The 19,898-nt window shown below is 35.3% G+C and overlaps 1 protein-coding gene across 8 annotated transcripts in view; it reads right to left on the bottom strand.

The window, feature by feature from the left end:
* The window catches only part of ARHGAP32 (Rho GTPase activating protein 32), a 363,679-nt gene that overhangs the window by 225,717 nt on the left and 118,064 nt on the right, over nucleotides 1–19,898 (bottom strand). For 5 of the 8 annotated variants that reach the window (XM_043990496.1, XM_043990502.1, XM_043990503.1 and 2 more), the window contains exons 1-2: nucleotides 19,466–19,666; nucleotides 3,914–4,022 (exon numbers count right to left, since the gene is read on the bottom strand). In XM_043990496.1, the coding sequence (XP_043846431.1) occupies nucleotides 3,914–4,022; nucleotides 19,466–19,578 (222 nt within the window). In that variant the 5' untranslated portion in view covers nucleotides 19,579–19,666. Of the gene's footprint in view, nucleotides 1–3,913; nucleotides 4,023–19,465; nucleotides 19,667–19,898 lie in introns of those variants that run through there. The other 3 variants (XM_043990499.1, XM_043990500.1, XM_043990501.1) reach the window with 1 other exon arrangement.

The following is a 19,898-nucleotide window of genomic DNA, read 5'->3' as shown; positions in this document are numbered from 1 at the left end:
GGTTTAGAGGGACCAAAAAACTAAATCCAATTTACATACATACACACATACACACGTGTGTGTATGTGTATATGTATAGATGTGTATATATATATATATATACATGCTTATGTGTATATGTATCTATGTGCACATATGCCTATAGATATATATGTAAATTATGTTTAAGACACCACAGAGTAGGGAAAACACAAATATGAAGTATAACATAGTCCCCAACATAAAGGAGCTTTCATAGGAGTGGAGGGAGAATATATAGGGTGACGTATTGCTAAGTTTAATAGAAGTGTGATGGGCTCAAAGGGAAAGTCCAGACAAAATGGGCAATGATAAAACTGGAATAAAGTACTGTTGTCAGAAAGTCAGAAGAGGGAAAGAACATTTTCAACCAAGAGAAGACTACAAGAAAGAGGTAACACCTGGACTGAGACTTGAAGCAAGTTCAGTGTTTTGACAGTCCAAACTGAGGAAATAATATATTACAGGCACATAGCTCATGTGTGTGGAATGAAACCATATAACATTTATACAACATTCTAATTCTGCTACAGTATATGGAGAAATAATATCAAAAAAAGGCAGTACACTGAAGCAAGGACGTGAAGGGCATTCCATAACAGACAACAGAATCTGTGCATTATCTTACAGACAAGAGGGAAATACTCTATGTTTTTAAGCATAGGAGTAGCATGGCTAAACCTGAGTGATAACATCAGTGGGACAGGGAGTGGTAGCCAATAACTGCAAAAAGATCAAGAATGAAGACTAAGTCTTTCAGTTCTAACAGTCTGACAAGTGGGGTCACGTTTCTCAGAAATACTTGAACTGCCCCCACCAAAGGAATTCTGCATCAGATATAGAGTAATCACAGCTAAATCCACAAAAGAATAATCTACAGAATTCCTGACCAGGTAAAATCCTTTCTGAATTAACACCAGAGAATTCTAATAATAAGTGTACCCATTCAATACCCCTCCCCTACTACTAGTCTCCACAGCCCAGATAGACATAGGAGCATAATAAATTCTCATAGGCTTGTGCCTATTGCTCATAGATCCTGTAACTGCAAATAAGGCAGTGTTCCTATTCCTTGTAAATTTCCTTATTTTTAAATTGAGTGTTTTGAACTGGTGATGTCTCTAGTCCCTTTCCTCTAACATTCTATATATTAACATTCTGTGTTTTAAAATGTCTTCCTCTTATAATACTTTATGTTCTACCTTTTACTGGTTTTTGGTTTTTGGTTTTTTTTAAGTGAGGCAATTGGGGTTAAGTGACTTGCCCAGGGTCACACAGCTAGTAAGTGTTAAGTGTCTGAGGCCGGATTTGAACTCAGGTACTCTTGACTCCAGGGCCGGTGCTCTATCCACTGCGCCAACTAGCTGTCCCCTTTTTACTGTTTTTAAGACCTTTCAAGTTCTCTGATTTTATAATTCTGTCACACTGGCGACAAAACAAAATGTTATGTGATAGGACTGAATACTGCAACAGACAGTTAATACTCTCTGACCATCCAATTGAAGTCACATTTATTTATGGATTATTATATTTTACTATTCTTGTCTTATAACTCAAATGAACATATTTTTTCATTATATATTAGTAAGTAATTACTATAAATTATTGCTGAGGCTTCTGCACTGTAAAAAGAGGGAATCAGAAAACTGATGATTACAAAAATCTCTTTCTGCACTAAAATTCTAGATTCCAAAATTCTATTACCTAAAAATCCATCTGCAATCATCTATTTTCTAGTTCTACAACAATATTTCCTATCTCACAATGATCCAGGGTGAATTTCAAGAGAGACATGCACCCAGAGCATTTTAAACAACTGATCACTGTCTGTTCCTAGGGCTGTCTTGGTTTTTTTTTTTTCTGCTTTAAATTCCAGTTTCTTCCCTTTACACATCTTACAACCAGTCTCTGCCACTCCTGCCATTCCTGCTTTGAAACTGAACCTTATCTTGTTTTTGTATCAAAACTTGTGTCCAAGCACACAGTAAACACCACTTTAATTTATTTGTTCTTTGAAAGAATATGGACTGATGCAGAGTAAGTTAAGTAGAAGGAAGAAAACATTAATTAAAATAACACTAAGACAGTGATTTCCAAAGTTTATGAAATGATCCCCACATATTTTTAAAAAGTTATTCCTCCTCATTTTTCATAAAATAATCTATATGAAACTTTCTTAGATCATATTTATTCAAATAAATTAAATATTTATTGCAATTTTATAACACAAAAGCAAACACATAAAATATATACTTTTAAACATATGGTATTTAAATATTTATATTTTTAAATACATATTTAATACAAAACACTTATTGTACTATACTTGTGTTAATAGGATCATAAATTTATTTTTTAAAAAACACCTTCTAGATTATCTAGTCTAACATCTTAACTGAATAATTGAGGAAATGGAAGCGAAGAGTGATTTGTCCAAGGACACCTAGATCCTCTATATGCAAATCCATCACTCTTTACATTGCAACATGCCTCCTCCCAAAAGGAAAAATAAGAAAGTGACAGAGAGAAGCACCCCAACCTTTTAAACCTGGAAACCAGTTCACAATAGGTATTTGAGACTAGGACAAGAGGGAATGGGAGCAGTAAACCCCATCCTCCACTTATGCCCCAACAGGAATTAGCAAGTCCTTAGTTAACTGCACCCCTATCTAGCAGTGCCCACAGAAACTTTCTTCACTAGGAGGGGAGGGGAGGTAAAACTCAGGAATATGAAAAAGCAGGCTGGCAAAACTCTAAGGTGAGCTATGAGATATGCCAATACCTGAACAAGAGGGACCCAGCTTTTTCCCCTTGAGGCCAGGGCCATCATTAAGAGCAGAAAATGGAGAATCTCTTACCAGGAGAGTAAGAGGGTGCAAACAACTAATTGGTTATACCCAGACCTGCCAGCCCTCAAACCCCACTATACTTGTCCCAAAAATTTTATTTTTTTACTTCTATAACCTCCTCTCCCACCTAGTTCATAGAAATTCACCGTTTCATTCATTTTTGATGACTCAAATTTCAATGTTTTTAGTGGAAAAAGTAGCTGTAATGGGGGAAATAAATTCAGATAAAAAGATAATATTTGTAAAGTGCTTTACAAATATTAAAACCATATACATGAGATAGCTAATAATTGAATAATAATAATAACATCCAATCATTTTGGTCCATGTTTTGCTCTACTCAGCTCAAAAGGTAGAAGGCATGGAAGAAGGAATGTCCCAGAGTTTAAAAAATCCTACACTTAAAGAAAGCACTAAAAACTAATATTCATTTAGCAATTTATGATGTGCAAAGCACTTCACAAATTAATCAAAATCAATCCATAGGGAAAAAATTAAACATTTATAATTCAGACATTCAGCTAAGTCCTAAAGGAAGGAAGAAAGGTAAAAATGGTCTTGACTCTCAAAAAGCTCACATTCTCATATGGGGAAAAACATGTATATAACTATGTAAATAAAAATATATACAAACCAAATGGAAGGTAACGTGTTAAGAGAAGTTACTGGCAATAAAGGAGACTAAAAGGCCTCCTGCAAAAGGTGGGATTTGAGCCAAGACTCCAAGGAAGCCAAGGAAACTAAGAACTACACACAGAAAATCTGAAGGTAGAAATATTACAATTTGGCAACACATTGGAAATATGGGGTGAATGAGAATAAGCAGTGAAGAACGATACCAAGGTTGTAAGCTTAGATGAACAAGAAAATCATAGTATCCTTTATAGTAATGGGAAAATTTAATTTTACAGATGAGAAAAGTGAAGGTTAGAGATATTAAGTCACACCATGGTCATACATGTAGTAAATATTAGAGGTGGTGATCAAACATCTTTAGAGACATAAGTTCAAAGTTCAGTACTCCATACTACATTACATTGTCTTACCATTGCACTAAGAGCTTCTTCCCAATCAGGCCGCTCACGGGGATGAACATTCCTATGGAGTTCTGGCACAAAATCATCCTCTTCTGAATGTACTGAGGACTTCATCTTTCTGGAAGTCAATAAAGAAAAAAAAAAACTGTTAAAATCCATATTCCATTGTTCAATTACTTCATTTCAAAGTCAGTCAATACCTACTACGTGCCAAATACCATGCTATGTGCTAAGAATATAAAGAAAAGAAAAAGACCATTAACACTGCTTTCAATGGCACGCACAGTCTAATGGGGAGATAACACACAAACAGCTATATAAAAACAAGTTATGTATAGGATAAATTGGAGATAATCAAAGGGAAGTCACTAGAATAGAGTGATTAGGAAACACTTCTTGTAGAAGGGGAGATGTTAGTTGGTACCTAAAGGAATCCAGCAAAGGCAAAGATGGAGAGAGAGAAAATTCTATTCATGGGAGACAGCTAGCAAAAATATTCAGTCAGAAGATGCATTATTTTTTCAGAGGAAAGGCAAGGAGGTCAATGGGAGGGTGGGGGGTGGGGGGATGGGGGGAGAGAAGTACGATGTAAAAAGACCAGAAGGGGAGGGCAGGTAATAAGAGATTCTGAACATCAGACAACGTTGTATTTGATCCTGGAGATAATAAGGAGTAACTGGAGTTTATTTGGGGGAGAGTGGATGACATAGTCATATATATCTGTGCTTCAAGAAGATCACTTTGACACCTAAGGAGAATACAACTGTAGTGGAAAAACACTTGAGGCAAGGAGATCAACCAGCAGGACATTGCAACAGGCCAGGCATGAGATAAGTGTCAGAGGAGAGAAGGGAACATATACAAGAGATACCACAAAGGTAAAATGGACAAGACTTGGCAACAGATTAGAAACAGGGATGGGGGGAGGAGAAGAAAAAAAAGTCAAGGATGATCTCTAAGTTGATAGCCTGAGTAACTGGGAGAATGGTGGGGCCCTCTACAGTAATAGGGAAGTTAGTAAGAAGCAAAAATTTGAGGGAAAAGGAAATGAGTTCAGTTTTGGACATATTGAGTTTAAAACGTTTACAGGATACAGTTCAATGTATCTAATTAGCAAGTAAAGATATGAAACTAAACGTGGAGAGGTTAGGAATGGTCAAACATCTTTGTAGAGATGATAGTTGAATCCATAGGAACCAATGAGCTCATCAGGTGAAACAGTATAAAGAGAGAAAAGAGGAGGGAGCAGGATAGAGTCCTACAGAACAGCCACATTAGTGATCGATAATAGCCTAGATGATGATCCAGCAAAGGAGAAAGAGAATTAGACGTCGGGCAGCCAGGAGGAGAACCAAAAGCGTAGTGTCATGAGAAACCAGAAGGAAGAGAATATCAAGAAGAGGGTGACTGAGCGTTAAAATTACAGAGAGGTAAGGAGATAGATAGATAGATAGATAGATAGATAGATAGATAGATAGATAGATAGATAGATAGATAGATAGATAGATAGATAGATAGATAGATTAGATGGACGGACTGAGAAAAGGCCATTAGATTTGGTAATTAAGAAATCACTGGTACCTCCATAGAGAATAGTCTTAGTTGAATGGGGAGATTGAAAGCCAAATGGCAGAATAAAGAAGTTAGTGAGAGAGAGAGAGAACATGGAAGCACCAATCACAGATGGTCTATTCAAAGAAGTTAGCAGGGATGGATAGATCAAGTGAGAGTATTTTGAGGATGGAGAAACATAAGCATATTTGTAGGCAGTAAGGAAGCAACAAGGAAACAAGGAAACACTGAAAATTAGTAAGAGAGTAGATATGACAGAGTGGCAATCTGGAAGGGAATTATTGAGTGCATAAAAGCATTAACCTTGGCAAAGAGAAGGATCTTCTCTTCATGTGAGATAGGGCTGAAGGAGGAGGTAGTGGTGGAAGGCATCTGGCTGAAGTGAGATGAGAAGGAAGGAATAAAGAGAGATGTCTCAGAAAATATTCTCCATTCTTTTTTCCAGTAAAACATGAGACAAAGTTCTAGTTGAGAGATGAGGAAAGCCATAGGACATTTGAAAAGAGATGAAATAGTTTAGAAAGGATGCTATGGTGAGACAGGTAGTGAAACAAGAGGAAAGAATGTCTAATGATGTGGGAGTAAGGGTAAACTAAAAATTAGTGTTAGGCTTTTCCTTGCTAAGTGGAAGTAATAGTTCACACCTCATTTGCTTCTCAGCTGGGACTAGGAGCTAGATTTTGTAAGTCCTGGAGCCCCAGGATTTAGGTCCTAGATTTTTAAAAGGCAGACAAAATGAAAGGGATGAACCAACAAAACCTGTAGTCTGTCAAGGCAGGATGAGGTAATTTGACAAGAACCTATAGAAAATGCAGCAGAGTGATTTTTTTGCTCTATGAACAATTATTTATTACATGTCCCAAAGTGAAAAGAATCATGGTCCCCAATCTGTTTTGTTTCTATAATACAAATATAACTTTAATCAACTTAATTTATGTAGGAAAAAGGAAATTCCCTTTAATTGTTCTATTAATTAAAGGTTATATTTTGCTTTCTGCCTATGTCACAAGTTAAGAGCTCATAAAGTGTTCTGAAACCAATTAAATTGATACATATATTCTGCAATCATCAAAATCATTGTTAGCCTTGGGAAATTTGAGGTAATTTTAATAGATACAACATTCATTTTAATTAATACAATTCCCTGGAAGAGATTAAATGTAAAAGTTATAAAATTTTCTGTAACTTCCAATTCTGACAATATGTAAAATAAAGGTTTTGTTCAATAGCATTGAGGAATACTAGGGAGGTGGGGAAAGAGAATAATCATTCATATAGTGCCTACTATGTGCAAGGCACTTTGCTCATAAGTACATTACAAATATCTCATTTGATCCTCACAACAGCTCTACCAGGTAAATGTTATTATCCCCATTTTACAGTTGAGGAAAGTAAGACAACATTTGTAAGTTAGAATCAAAATGAACATAGCCAGGAATAGGCTTTTAAACACTGACACTTAAATTTCACATCTAAAGTAATGTGGAAAATACAGAAGTGGTTGTTAAACTGTTTTCTTGTAACAAATTATCCCAGATGAGTTCTATCAAGACAGTCTACTTCAGAAAAAGTAGTCAGTGTAATTGATTCTAACTCACAAACAGGGTAACTCCCAGAAAGAATATATATTAACTCAGTAAGATAATTCACTTTCTTCTACTGACTTTAGAGAACAATTTGTTAATTTACTAAATTTTTATCAAGTTTTCTGACTCAAAACTCAAGATAAGAGTTTGAAGAGTTAAATGGAATAGTTGGACCTGAGAAGAAAAAAAACTGTAGTGAAAGGGAAAGGTAAATTGTTTTTAAAAAATTTAAAAGGAATGAAGACACATAGTAATAAATAATAAAATAAAAGATAATTTGGGAGATACTTCTATACCAACATGAGCAATTTCTTGCCATGAGTTTTTAGATATAACTGGATCTAAGAACAAAACATTAGGCCACTTGAGGTATACTAAAAGGAAATCTATCTGAATCAAGTATTTATAACATATTTTGCAAAATGTACACTTGGTAATACCAGTCACTTCTAATAATTCTAATCTCCTTTAGACCATTCAGGATATTGTTTTAAAATTGAGAGATGAATCTAACTTTTAATTCTGTGGAATACACTTTATCTAAAAAATATCATTCGTCCTTTTCAGTGCCAAAAATCTGACTTCCTAGTCCTCATGATAATTTTAGTTTCTGCAAATCAATTATGAAACATCATCCAATTTAACAACTGAAGTAAAACTTCTTGATTTGTTCTGCTTCTAAACTGTATCACATCAGCCTCTTTTACTGTTTAAAAAAAAAGAATCTACAGACTCATTAACTTCAGTAGAATCTTCATTTATTAAAATTACTTCACTTACTTTATCAGTTTCTCTTCCAACCTTCACAGTACAATTTGAAAATTCATAATTATTCCATTACTGTTTTGAAATTGTTTCTTTAAATCTCTACTTGAATTTCTGTTATCCCTCTTATTTCAAAATCTTAACACTGGGTTATCACATTTAACTCTTGATCATTCAAATTCATCAGTCACTTTTTAAATTACGCCTCATCTTTCCAGATGTCCAACTTTCACTCATTTCATGATCATGAAAAAAAACATGAGGGTGAGCAAAAAAAAACAGAATCAAACACAAAATTATTAATTCAGTTTCTTTTAAATAGCAGTAGCTAGCATTTATGTAGCCTTTTAAAGTGCTTTCTATTTATCTAATCTGATCCTCACAGCAACCCTGTGGTAGGTGCTATTAACCCCATTTTACAAATGAGGAAACTGAAGAAGACCAAGATAAAGTGCCTTGCCTAAAGCCACACAATCAATTAATATATAACGAAGGATTTGAACTCAGGTCTTCTTGACTCCAAGTCTAGCACTCTAACCTCTGAACCACTTAGCTATCTCTAAGTAATATTACATGTTCAATGTGTTACAGTACAAGACAGATTGCACTGAAACATATACCCTTTCAACTAGGACATGAGCTTCAAACAGTGTATAGTCATTTAGAAAACTAGCAGTGAAATGGGCTATAATGTCTTAAATTTCCTTTTCAAATTCAAATATTTTATTGATTCTATGCTGTAGCTGAGTTTCTGCTGGTATAGCAAAAACTTATCATCCAGGCCTGAACTGACCTCAGAGACTCCTTATTTGATCCAAGTATAATGACAGCTAGCACTTAAAAAGAAAAGCACTTTGCATATGTTATCTCATTTGATCCTCCTCTGAGGGAGGTGCTATTATTATCGCCATTTTGCTGATGAGGAAACTGAGGAAGACAGTGGGAACATTTAGACGTATCTCCACTCCAAATGTTCACATGAACTATTTGTGCCGGACCTGTGGTAGGGCCTTCTGAGCTTATATGTTAGTGATCAGCCACAGCCAGACACACTATACCCTGACCACGACATAATGATGTCACTTTGGTCCTCTTCAAACTGACTTTCCAGGTCACATAACGAGTAAGTATCTGAGGCCATATTTGAACTCAGGTATTCTTGACTCAAGGTCAAATATTCTATCCACTACATAAGAGAGATGAGATAAACTTGACAGGGATGATCCCTTTTCCTCACCTGGAAGCACCCCACCTCCACCCCCAATTAGGACTAAATTCATGAGAAGCAAGTAATGATTGAAACATAAGCCACATCATTTCTGGCTTTTGTACCAGATATCAATGAGAAGGGGAGGGAGAAAAAGAAAACCTAAGACATCTCTATTCTCCCCTCATGGTAACAACTGAAACTCTGGAAACCAAACAACTGAACTACAACATTTTATCATTCCTGAGAGGAAAGGTGGAAGGAAGAAGGAAGGAAGAGAGGGTGGGAGGGAGGGAGGGAGGAAGGAAGGAAGGAAGGAAGGAAGGAAGGAAGGAAGGAAGGAAGGAAGGAAGGAAGGAAGGAAGGAAGGAAGGAAGGAAGGAAGGAAAGGTTATACCGCTCTCTAAAATGAATAGTCAAGAAGGATACCTATGGCTAAAGAGTCATGGAAGACAGTCTGACCAATCTGAACCAAAGTAGTGAGATTAAATGCAGTATGAAATACTGCTCACAAACTACTGTGACCTTGGTTAAGTAACTTAGCATCTCTCAGTTTCCTTATCTCTAAAATAAGGAAGTAAGGCTAGGTGACCAATAAAATCCCTTTCAACTTTACCACAATGATTTTATGATCTCTGATAAGTACTTAAATCCATTTTTTTTGGCATACTGCATATACAACGGTGATACAAAACACATACAAAGTGTGAACATTTGGTATGTTGAATAAAGCTCCGGTGCATGCCTTATGTGTGCTATGTAACAATCCTAGAAATGTCTTTTTTTTTTTAAATATTAAACACTTAACCTTTAATGGATTAAAAAAAAAATCCTCTTGGTCTTTTAAGTGAGGCAAAATAACTGACTCCAAACAACAGGAATCTAAAGGAACCCAACAAAAAACAGGGAAAGGGGAAAAAAAAAACAGTTTGAAACAGGGGTTCTAAACATTTTGTGTGTCATAGACCACTCTGGGAGACTGATGAACCTATTCTTGGAATAATGATTTTAAACCTAAAAAACAAAATGCATAGAATTACAAAGAAAATCAAAGGAGTGAAAATAAAGATTTTTCCCCATTCAAGCTCACATAATCCCTGAAACTAGCCACAAGTTCATAGGAAGGAAGTCTGCAGCCTCCAGGTTAAGAACCCTTAGTACTGAATAAAACAGATCTACTTTCAAAATTGTCAGCAAAAGTCAGTAACAAAGTACACAGCAGTCTTTCCTCATTAAATTGTGAACTCCTTGAGGGCAGGGAGTGGTTATTTTTTTCAGGTTTTTTGCCTTTCTTTATATCCCCACTTTGTAACATAGTGACTGGCAGATATTTGATAAATGTTTATTGACGGATAGTGTGGAAATTTATTTTGATTTGGGGACCCTACCTTTAGGCTGAGATTAGAAAGCCTTAGGCCCTCAGGGTCTCTTCTGTGTGGGAGGCCATAGTGCCCCTCCCCCACTGCTTCAGCTGAGCCAGAAAGTCCCGTGGGCTGCATGAGCCCCCAGCTCCCTCCACCCTGAGTGGAGCTATCGAAGAGAGGCCAGGCTTGTCCAGGCCCGGGCTCTGGCATAGCCTGTGCTGAGTCACGTGATGCTCAAGCGTTGCCCCAGCCGCAGCACTGGGTGGCAGATTAGCTTGGTGTGTGGGTACAAAAAGCCCTGAGATTGGAGTGGAGAGAAGAAAGATATATATAGACCTGGGGGGTAGACTGGGGGGGGGGTTAGACTGGGGGGGGTGGTGCCTGGGGGGGCTGACAATTGACTGACCCAAATCACATCTCCGCCTCAACTGATATAAGTAGAAAATAATTGAATTGTAAATGAGACAAAAATTGTATTTCTGGCTGTATCACCAAGCCCAACCTTGGACAAGACATAGACCTGCCTTAAGTCTCTTCCTTTTTCCTTATATCTCATATCAAATCAGATCTAAGGACCAAGGCACTCACCCCTTAACTCAATAAAGTCCAGTGGTTTCCCAATTGCCTTTAGAATTAAATACAAAAGGATCTGTTTGGCATTCAAAGCCGTTCATAACCTAGTCCCCTGCTACCTTTCCAATCTTCTAAAATCTCCTCAGCAACTCTTTGATCTGGTGACATTGGCCTAGCTATTCCACTAACAGGACTCTCCATCTCTCAGCTCTGGGCATTTTCTCTGGCTGTCCTCTAAGCCAAGAACACTCTCCCAAATGTCTTCTTTTACTGGATGTCTTCCCCAATCCCTCTTCCCTCTACTACTTATTTCCTATTTATCCTGTACATAGCCTGCTTTGTATATATTTGTTTGTATGCTGTCTCCCCCAATGAATGGCAAGATACTTGAGGGTAAGGACCATCTTTTGCCTCTTAGCACAGTACCTAGTACATAGTAGGCACTTGATAAATGATTACAAAATGATTGGCTGAATTAAACAAACAATTATTAAGTGTCTAATGTGTACAAATCACTCTGATAAATAGAAAAACTTAAATATTCATTTTTACTTCATTTTTAAAAATTATTTGTGATATATAATTATATTTTATACATATATCAAACACAGATTTAATATATACATACACATATATGACATATATAATGTAAATTTTCTACAGTACATTTAGATATACCTAGATATGTTCAATTACATATAACTTAGTATTTTAAATCTTTAAATAACTTTTATAAATAATTTACAAATATCAATTTATATAAATACATGACAAATTTGTTTAAATATAATTACTATATAAATAAGACCTAAATAACTCATATAGTGTACATAAATACACATATACTTCTGGAACCCTTCCCAGCACACCCCTCCCTCACCCTTTTTTTTTCCAGATTAGACATTTTTATTTAGATTTTTCTGTTCTAATCTCTTATCCCTCTTTCCCTCCTTCCCCTCCCCCCTCCCTGAGGTAGCAAACTATCCAATATGGGTTATACATATATGATCATGCAAAACATCATCATATTTGTCAATGAAAGAATGTAAAAAGAAGCATGCTTCAATCTGTTCCATCAATATCAGTTCTTTCTTTGGAGGTGAATAGTATGTTTCATCAATATTCTTTGAGGATTGTTTTGGATTAATGTATTGTTGGGAATAGTCAAGTCATTCAAAGTTCTTAATCAAACAATACTGTTGTCTCTGTGTACAGTGTTCTCTTGGTTCTGCTCACTTCCCAAGACATTATTTCATACATGCCTTTCTAGGTCTTTTTGAAGTTATCCTGTTTGTGATTTCTTACTGCACAGTAATATTCCATCACCATCATATACCACAGTTTGTTTAGTCATTCCCCAATTAATGGGCATTCCTTTGATTTCCAATTTTTAGCCACCACAAAAAGAGCTACTATAAATATTTTTGTACAAATAGGTCTTTTTCTCTTTGTGAGGATGTCTTTGGGATATAAACCAAGTAATGGTATTGCTGGATCAAAGGGTATGCACAATTCTATAGCCCTTTGGGCATAATTCCAAATTGCTCTCCAGAATGGTTGGATCTTTTCACAACTCCACCAACAGTGGGTTAGCATCCCAATTCTCCCACAATCCCTCCAACAACCAGTATTTTCTGTTTCTGTTATATTTGCCACTCTAATAGGTGTAAGGTGATATCTCAAAGTTGTTTTAATTTGCATTTCTCTGATCAATAGTGATCTAGAGCATTTTTATGATTATTGATAATTTTGATTTCTTTGTCTGAAAACTGTTCAAATCCTTTGACCATTTATCAATTGGGGAATGACCTTTGTACTTTTAAAAATTTGAGGCAGTTTTTTATATATTTGAGAAATGAGGCTTTTATCAGTGATATTTGTTTCAAAAATGCTTTCCCTGTTTTCTACTTACCTTGTAATCTTGGTTACATTAGTTCTGTTTTTGCAAAAACTTTTAAATTCTATATAATCATAATTATGTATTTTACATTTAATTTTATTCTCTATATCTTCTTTTGTCCTAAATTCTTCCCCTGTCCATAAATCTGACAGACAATTCCATAGTCCTTTAATTTTCTTATGGTATTAACCTTTATGTATAAATCATGTACCCATTTTGACCTTATTTTGATATATGGTGTGAGATGTTGGTATATATGTAATTTCTTCCACACTGTTTTCCAGTTTTCCCATTAGTTTTTGTTAAATAATGAGTTTTTGTTCCAAAAGCATGGATCTTTGGGTTTATCATATACTAGATTACTATAGTCATTTACTATAGTATAGTTTCTATCTATTCCACTGATCTACCTCTCTATTTCTTAACCAGTACCAGATATTTTGATAATTACCACTTTATAGTACAATTTGAGATCTGGTACTGCTAGACTACCTTCTTTTTTATTTTTTTTTCCACTGATTCCCAATGATATCCTTGAACTTTTGTTTTTCCAGATGAATTTTGTTACTAATTTTTATTCAAAGGAATCTGTGATCTTAATGTGAGATCTCCTACAACACTTGCTTTAGCTAAAGCTTCAGTTTAGGTTTAATCTTCTATATGAAGCCTTTGCTAATCCATATCCCATTGGTGATCGCCTCACCCCATCCCACCTCCAAAAACTGGATCTATTCCGTATATATTTTGTATATGTCTATGCAAATGAGTTTTCTTCTCTACTTCAGTGAATGAATGAATGAGCATTAAATCTTTATTATATATAGAATCAAAGTACTTTTCTGTGTTGATGATAAAAAATTTAAAAAGCAAGACAGTTCCTACTCTCAAAAAGCTGATATTCTAATAGGATGAGACAGTACATAGAGTAGATCTGAGCTTCAAGTCAGATGGCTACAAGTTTGTATTCCTAATTATGATTTCTGCAACTGAATATTAGACTTCTTTGGCTATCACTGTATAGATACTAGCCAAACAAAAAAAGAATGGAACTTAAAATGGATGATGTAGCTTAGCTGGATCATGGTAGGAATAAAAGCAGATGTAAAACAATAAGATGAGTGAAAAATCTTAACAGATTCTTCCTTTCCCTAATAAGAAGTAATTTTATTTTCTCACTGAATAAATCTTAGTCCTGGAGAATAGCTAAAATAAGTGAATCACACATTCATAGAATTTTGGAAATTGAAGAGATTAAATAGTCCATATCCCTAATTTTTTATACAAATAAGAAACTAAATCTAAACTAAAGTGATTTTCTCAAGGTCACAGTACTTTAGCAACAGAATAACAACTCGAACACAAGTTTTCTAAGTCCACAGTCAAGTACTCTTTTCCCTGACACCATGAACTCTACCCAAAATGAATTCTACCTACCCACTGTCAATATATTATATGCCTTGCAAAGCGTTTATTCAGAATTCCTCCCATTCAAAGTATCTGTTTTATACCAAGATGAAACCTACAATTGCTGAAAGAATGAAGTTTAATACTAAATTTGAGTTTATTTAACTTGATCAACAAAACAGAAATGGAAATAACTACAGAAATCTTTAAATCCCTGTTACTATAGGACACAAAAACTTGAAGGATAAGAATCTTAAATGAAACATTTTAAAATATATCTTTGCTCTCAATAAAACTAATTAGAAAGAAAAATAATTCATCTCTCAAATACTAACCCCCTGAACATTTCTAAATGTTCTAGGTTCTATACACTAAAGCACACATAAGAAAAAAAGGGGGGGAGGCAGCTAGGTGGCACAGTGGATAGAGCACCGGTCCTGGATTCAGGAGTTCAAAATGGACCTCAGACACTGACATTTACTAGCTGTGTGACCCTGGGCAAGTCACTTAACCCCCATTGCCCCACAAAAAAATTTTAAAAAAAATTTTTTAATTAAAAAAAACAAGCATATCAGCAAACCATGGGGAAAATAATGAGCATTAGAGTTGGAGTCAAAAGATGTAGGTTAAAATCCCTTGTTTGCCATATGAAGGCTCTCTGTGTGACCATAAGCAACTCCTTTAACTTTTCCAGGCTCCAATTTCTTCATCTGTAAAAACAAGGGCATTGGATGACATGACCTCGAAGGTTCCTTCCAGTTCTATCACCCTATGCTCCATATATTTTAATGAGTCAAAGGTTTAACTTCATTCATTCAAATTTGGTTCCTCATATAGATCTGATTCATCTGAACTTGGCATTTATAGTTTTATTAATGTGATCTTAATATATGGTTTAATACATTATGGTATTGTGCTCTATGGTTGCTGAGATTTTTTTTTTAAGATAATTGAGCATACTTGCCAAACTCACTTGGAAGTAGTCATTAACCAAGAAAAATAATAATCTCTTTTATCCCCTGAAACCAAGGAAATTTGAATTTTTCCAAGATTATGGTTATATCTATAGCTCCCAGAAGTCTTTAGAGGACACATTTTAAAATAAAGTTGTTACAGTGTGACGTATAGTAATGTTTTCCATTTGATAACAGAATTTTCTAAAATGTCACTGGTGTCTGGAGACTGCTCAAAGAAGGCAGAATCTTAGAACTGGGTTATCAGTTAAGAGTCCCTATGGGATATTATTTGGCAGGGCACCAGATCTTAATAGTTGATGCTTCATAAAGTTCCAGTGAAACTAGGGCCATAGCTTTCCAGTGTCCCTCCACAGAATCACTAAATCTGAGTTAAAATATACCTCAGTCAGTCAGTCAATACACATTTATTAAGCACTTACCAAGTGCCTGGCACATGGCTAAGCACAGGGAATATAAAAAGAGACAAAAGACACTCCCTGCCCTCAAAGAGCTCACAATCAAATGTGAGAGACAACAAGCAAATTACTTCCAAACAAACTATATACAGGATAAATAGGAAATAATTAAGAGAGACAGCCCTAGGTTTCAGAGAAGCTGAGAAAAATTTCCTCTAGGAGACTGCCAAGGAAGACAGTAGGCAGAGAGGCAAGGAGGGAGAGCATTCCAGGCATGGGAGACAGCCAGAGAAAATGCTCAGAGACAGAGTTTTGTTCGTGGAATAGGAGGCCAGTGTTCATTGGATGGAAAAGGGCATTGTGGGGGTTTTGCTGTTTAGTTGTTTTTCATTCATGGGGTTTTCATGCCAAAAATCTGGAGGAGTTTGCCATTTCCTTCTCCAGCTCATTTTACAGATAAGGAACTGAGGCAAACAGGGTTAAGTGAGTTGCCCAGAAAAATGTAAAGACTAGAAAGGTAATAGGGATACTTTTATTGTTAAATAAAATGCCTAATGGATTAAAAAAAAAATCTATCAGACAGTGATGGGAAAACTATTTCTGGGGAAGGGGGCTAGGATCAAGTCCCCAAAGCTGTGCCTCATTTTCATGGCTCATTCCCACTCCACTTCTAAAAAGCTTCAGATTTTGTTTGGTTGTTTTTCCCCGCCTTTGCTTTCTTTCTCATGAAACTTTAGTAATTCTAGACATTAGCAGGAAAAAAAATAATCTAGTAGTAGGAGGCAGTTATTTATTAGAACCAGTCATTTGCAATTTAGGAATGGTCTTTACTATGTCTCTTGTTACAGGGTCAGTATTGAGTTATCTTGATCATGCTACCTCAATAGGTAAAGCACTATTCTTTAAAATAAAATAAAATAACAAAATTTGAAACCTGTTACCCATTGAAGAGAAGCTATTCAAGTAGGAAGCTTTATCTTTTGGCTTTGTTGACTACATTTTTAAGCAAAGTCATTCATTCATTCAACAAACATTTATTAAGTGTCTAGGTACTAGGTAGGAGCTATGAGAAGACAAAGATAAATCAGACAGTACCAGCCCTCAAAAAGATTATAATGTGTGGGTGTGAATCTAACAATATGTACCCATATAAATGTAAAGCTAAATATCTGGAAAATTCAGCAATAATGACAAGATTTGGTAGTATCTCACCTGCTACAATGTGTAAAGTTAAAATGCTACCTCTTCCATTTACTGCCTATGTAACACTGAGGTAAATCATTTCTCTGAGTCTAATTTTCTCCATCTTTAAAATGAGAGGGGGATGGAATAGACATGATTCTAGCTCCAAATCCTAAGAATAGCATCCATAGAGAGCATTTATATAGCTTTAAGGTTTGCAAAGCATTTTTACATACATTATCTCATTTGCTCATCACAATAACCCTGTGAGGTAGGTACTATTATTATCTTCATTTAAACAGATGAGGAAATTGAGTCCTATAATACCATTATACATATTAGGTCCAAATTATTGATCTTTCTATTTTCAAGATTTATTTCCTTCCAGTTCTAAAATTCTTCATATCTCTAAGTGACTTGAAGAAAAACTTTCAAGTTTTGGTATATGGTTTGTCTTTAATTATTAAATCTACATTGCTAAAATAACATATAAAACACCAAGCCTGTTCAACAGCATCAAAGCTACAGCTGAAATTGCTATTATCCACTCCTTCACCTTAACATCCACATTTCTTTTTTGTTCCCAAACATTTCAGCTAGAATGTGTTTTGAAAGAATATCTTGCCGATACACATTTCCTAATGTCATATTGTTGAAGAGGCAGGAAAAAATAACACTTCAATCTTAAAAAGATTCCTTTTTGTTGGCTTCACTGTAAACAGAATAAGTTAAAATCCAAAGATTCATTTGGGAGGAGAAGGGAAGGGAAGGGAGAGATAGATGAGGAGAGAAAAGAGAATGTTAAACCAAGACAAAAATTTCCTGAAAGATACAGAAGTCAACTCAGTTACTCAGAAAAAAATAAATTTCAGTAGGTGAAATGTTAACCCTGAGTCCTGAAGTAAGATTTTAAAATACTGTTGGAACTGCTCCCAAGATTTACTTCTAAATTTGCCACAAGTTCCTGCCACAACTTTTGACATTCTTCTCCCTACCAAAAAGTTAAATCAAATATTCTTGTACTAACCAGTTTTCTAGAACATAAAAGCAAATAGTATCTTTTCTATTCCTTACTTAGCAAATCCCCAGTAACATTTACACAGATGACAAACATGTCTACACCAGAAGGATATTTCAGTGTGACTGACTGTGGTAATGTGATTGATCATGATGCGACTCGAGAAGGGCACCACCAGCACACATGGGGAGGCAGGGGAAGGAAGAGAGGGAATCAAGGATGAGTGGCAGCATAACAAGCAAATTCTTGAAATAAAGTTACTAAAAGCAAAAAAATCTTAATCATGCTATCTATATGGCAGGATTCTACCCAGATGAACAATCTAAATGAGAAAAGGCTCATTACCAGGTTGGCTAAGAGAGGGGAAAATCTTTTTGGTCACAGCAATTCATGAAACTGTGAAAGATTATAATAGATACCAGCACACAGGGTCCTTATAAAGATGATATTACTTCTGGAGTTCTGAAGTGAAAGATATTAATGAAGAATTTTCATCATTAAACAAATGTTCTTTATAGTACTTTCAACATTAATTTCTTCTTTCAGAATTTAAAATTATTTTTCCAAACCAAACATGGCAAATAACAAATAACAAAAAGACAGTATGGAGCCTTAAGAGAGGAGTTTAAAAATATTTATTCCCTCTTCACTGCTATTTTTTAAATCTTAAAAATAATTAATTGTACATTAAGACAGAGGTTGAGAAGAACAAAAATATAAAGACAAAATCAGGATAAAAATAATGGCACATTCACACCCCCCCAAGAATTCATGGGTAAAGTATAAAAAGGTGTTTAATTGCCTATGTAGGTGGCATTGGTGGAGTATATGAAAAGCTTCATCAAATGACTTTTTTTCCCTCTTCCCAAGAATTAATTTACATTCATAAGCAGCTTCTTTATGGAAAAGGCCAGAACAAATATCTTTTCAAAGTTAAAATTATGAGAAGTAATAACATGCTGACAGTGCTTAAAAAGTTGGATAAGAAAACCTTCCTAAATAATTTGTTTGTACTTTCAAAGCTTTTCAGGAGTCATTTTGAAGAAACTTTCACTTCCAATTTCAAGGCAAATCAGCATTATTATAGATACCAAGATCCTACTCTCAAAAACAGAAAAGAGAAAGGAAAGAAAGAGGGAAAAGAAAATAAGAAAAATAAAAACAAAGAAAACTCAAAAGAGCCTCAGGTTCAAAGTAAAGAAGTGACCAAGAATTAAAGAACCTTTCCCAAAGAGAAAAAAAAGTTGACAGTGATATATAATGTAGCATTTCATAAAAAGTCAACTACGAACATATTCAAAAAAGAACATATTTAGAGGAAGAAAAATGCACAGTAGAGATGCCAATCAGATAAGGGAAGTAGTAGGTTTTTATAAGTCTCCACTAGAAATACCTGAAATGAAGGTGCAAAACCTGTCTAACACCTTTCCTTCCTAGTGTTCTAACAAGTCATTTAAAATGCATTTTACAAGCTCTAGGGCAAGTTGTGGAATGAAAAGAGCCATAGGGCAAAAAGCAACTAGAAACTAGACCTGCTCAACCCAAAACTTTGTGTTAAATAAAAGAAAGATACCCTAACTGAAAGGCAGAGGAATCAAATCAAGTCATTAAGAGTTACCTGAAATCCATTTCCTTCTCTTCCAAGTCACTATCAGTCAATTGGATCACCTCTGAGTCTAACCAAAAGACACTGTCATCTCCAGAAGTACTATTCTCACTTTCTGTTTCCATCCTTGAGAAAATTTAAACCTTCAAGTCTATAGTCAAGAAAACCAAAGCCTTAGTTGTTCATCTATACTGTATTTGCATGTATTCAGGTGTGTGGCTAAAATGCAAGTGATCGGTATTTGCTGTTCATGCCTAGTCACAGTCAACTACATATTAGTTTAATTACAGTTGGTAAAGACAGGAAATCACATCCAGAACACTCATTGGGCCTGAAATATGACTACATTACCTGTGACACCCATTTAACACTCCCACTGCCTTAGGCTTTGTGGCCTAGATAATAAAAAGGAAAGTCCAACTGAAGGTCATTTTTGCTAATTAAG

The sequence above is a fragment of the Dromiciops gliroides genome, chromosome 3 (genome assembly GCF_019393635.1).
Source record: "Dromiciops gliroides isolate mDroGli1 chromosome 3, mDroGli1.pri, whole genome shotgun sequence".
NCBI classification, from domain to species: Eukaryota; Metazoa; Chordata; class Mammalia; order Microbiotheria; family Microbiotheriidae; genus Dromiciops; species Dromiciops gliroides.
The sequence above is the reverse complement of the archived record's forward strand: the minus strand, read 5'-3'. Positions and strand labels throughout refer to the sequence as shown.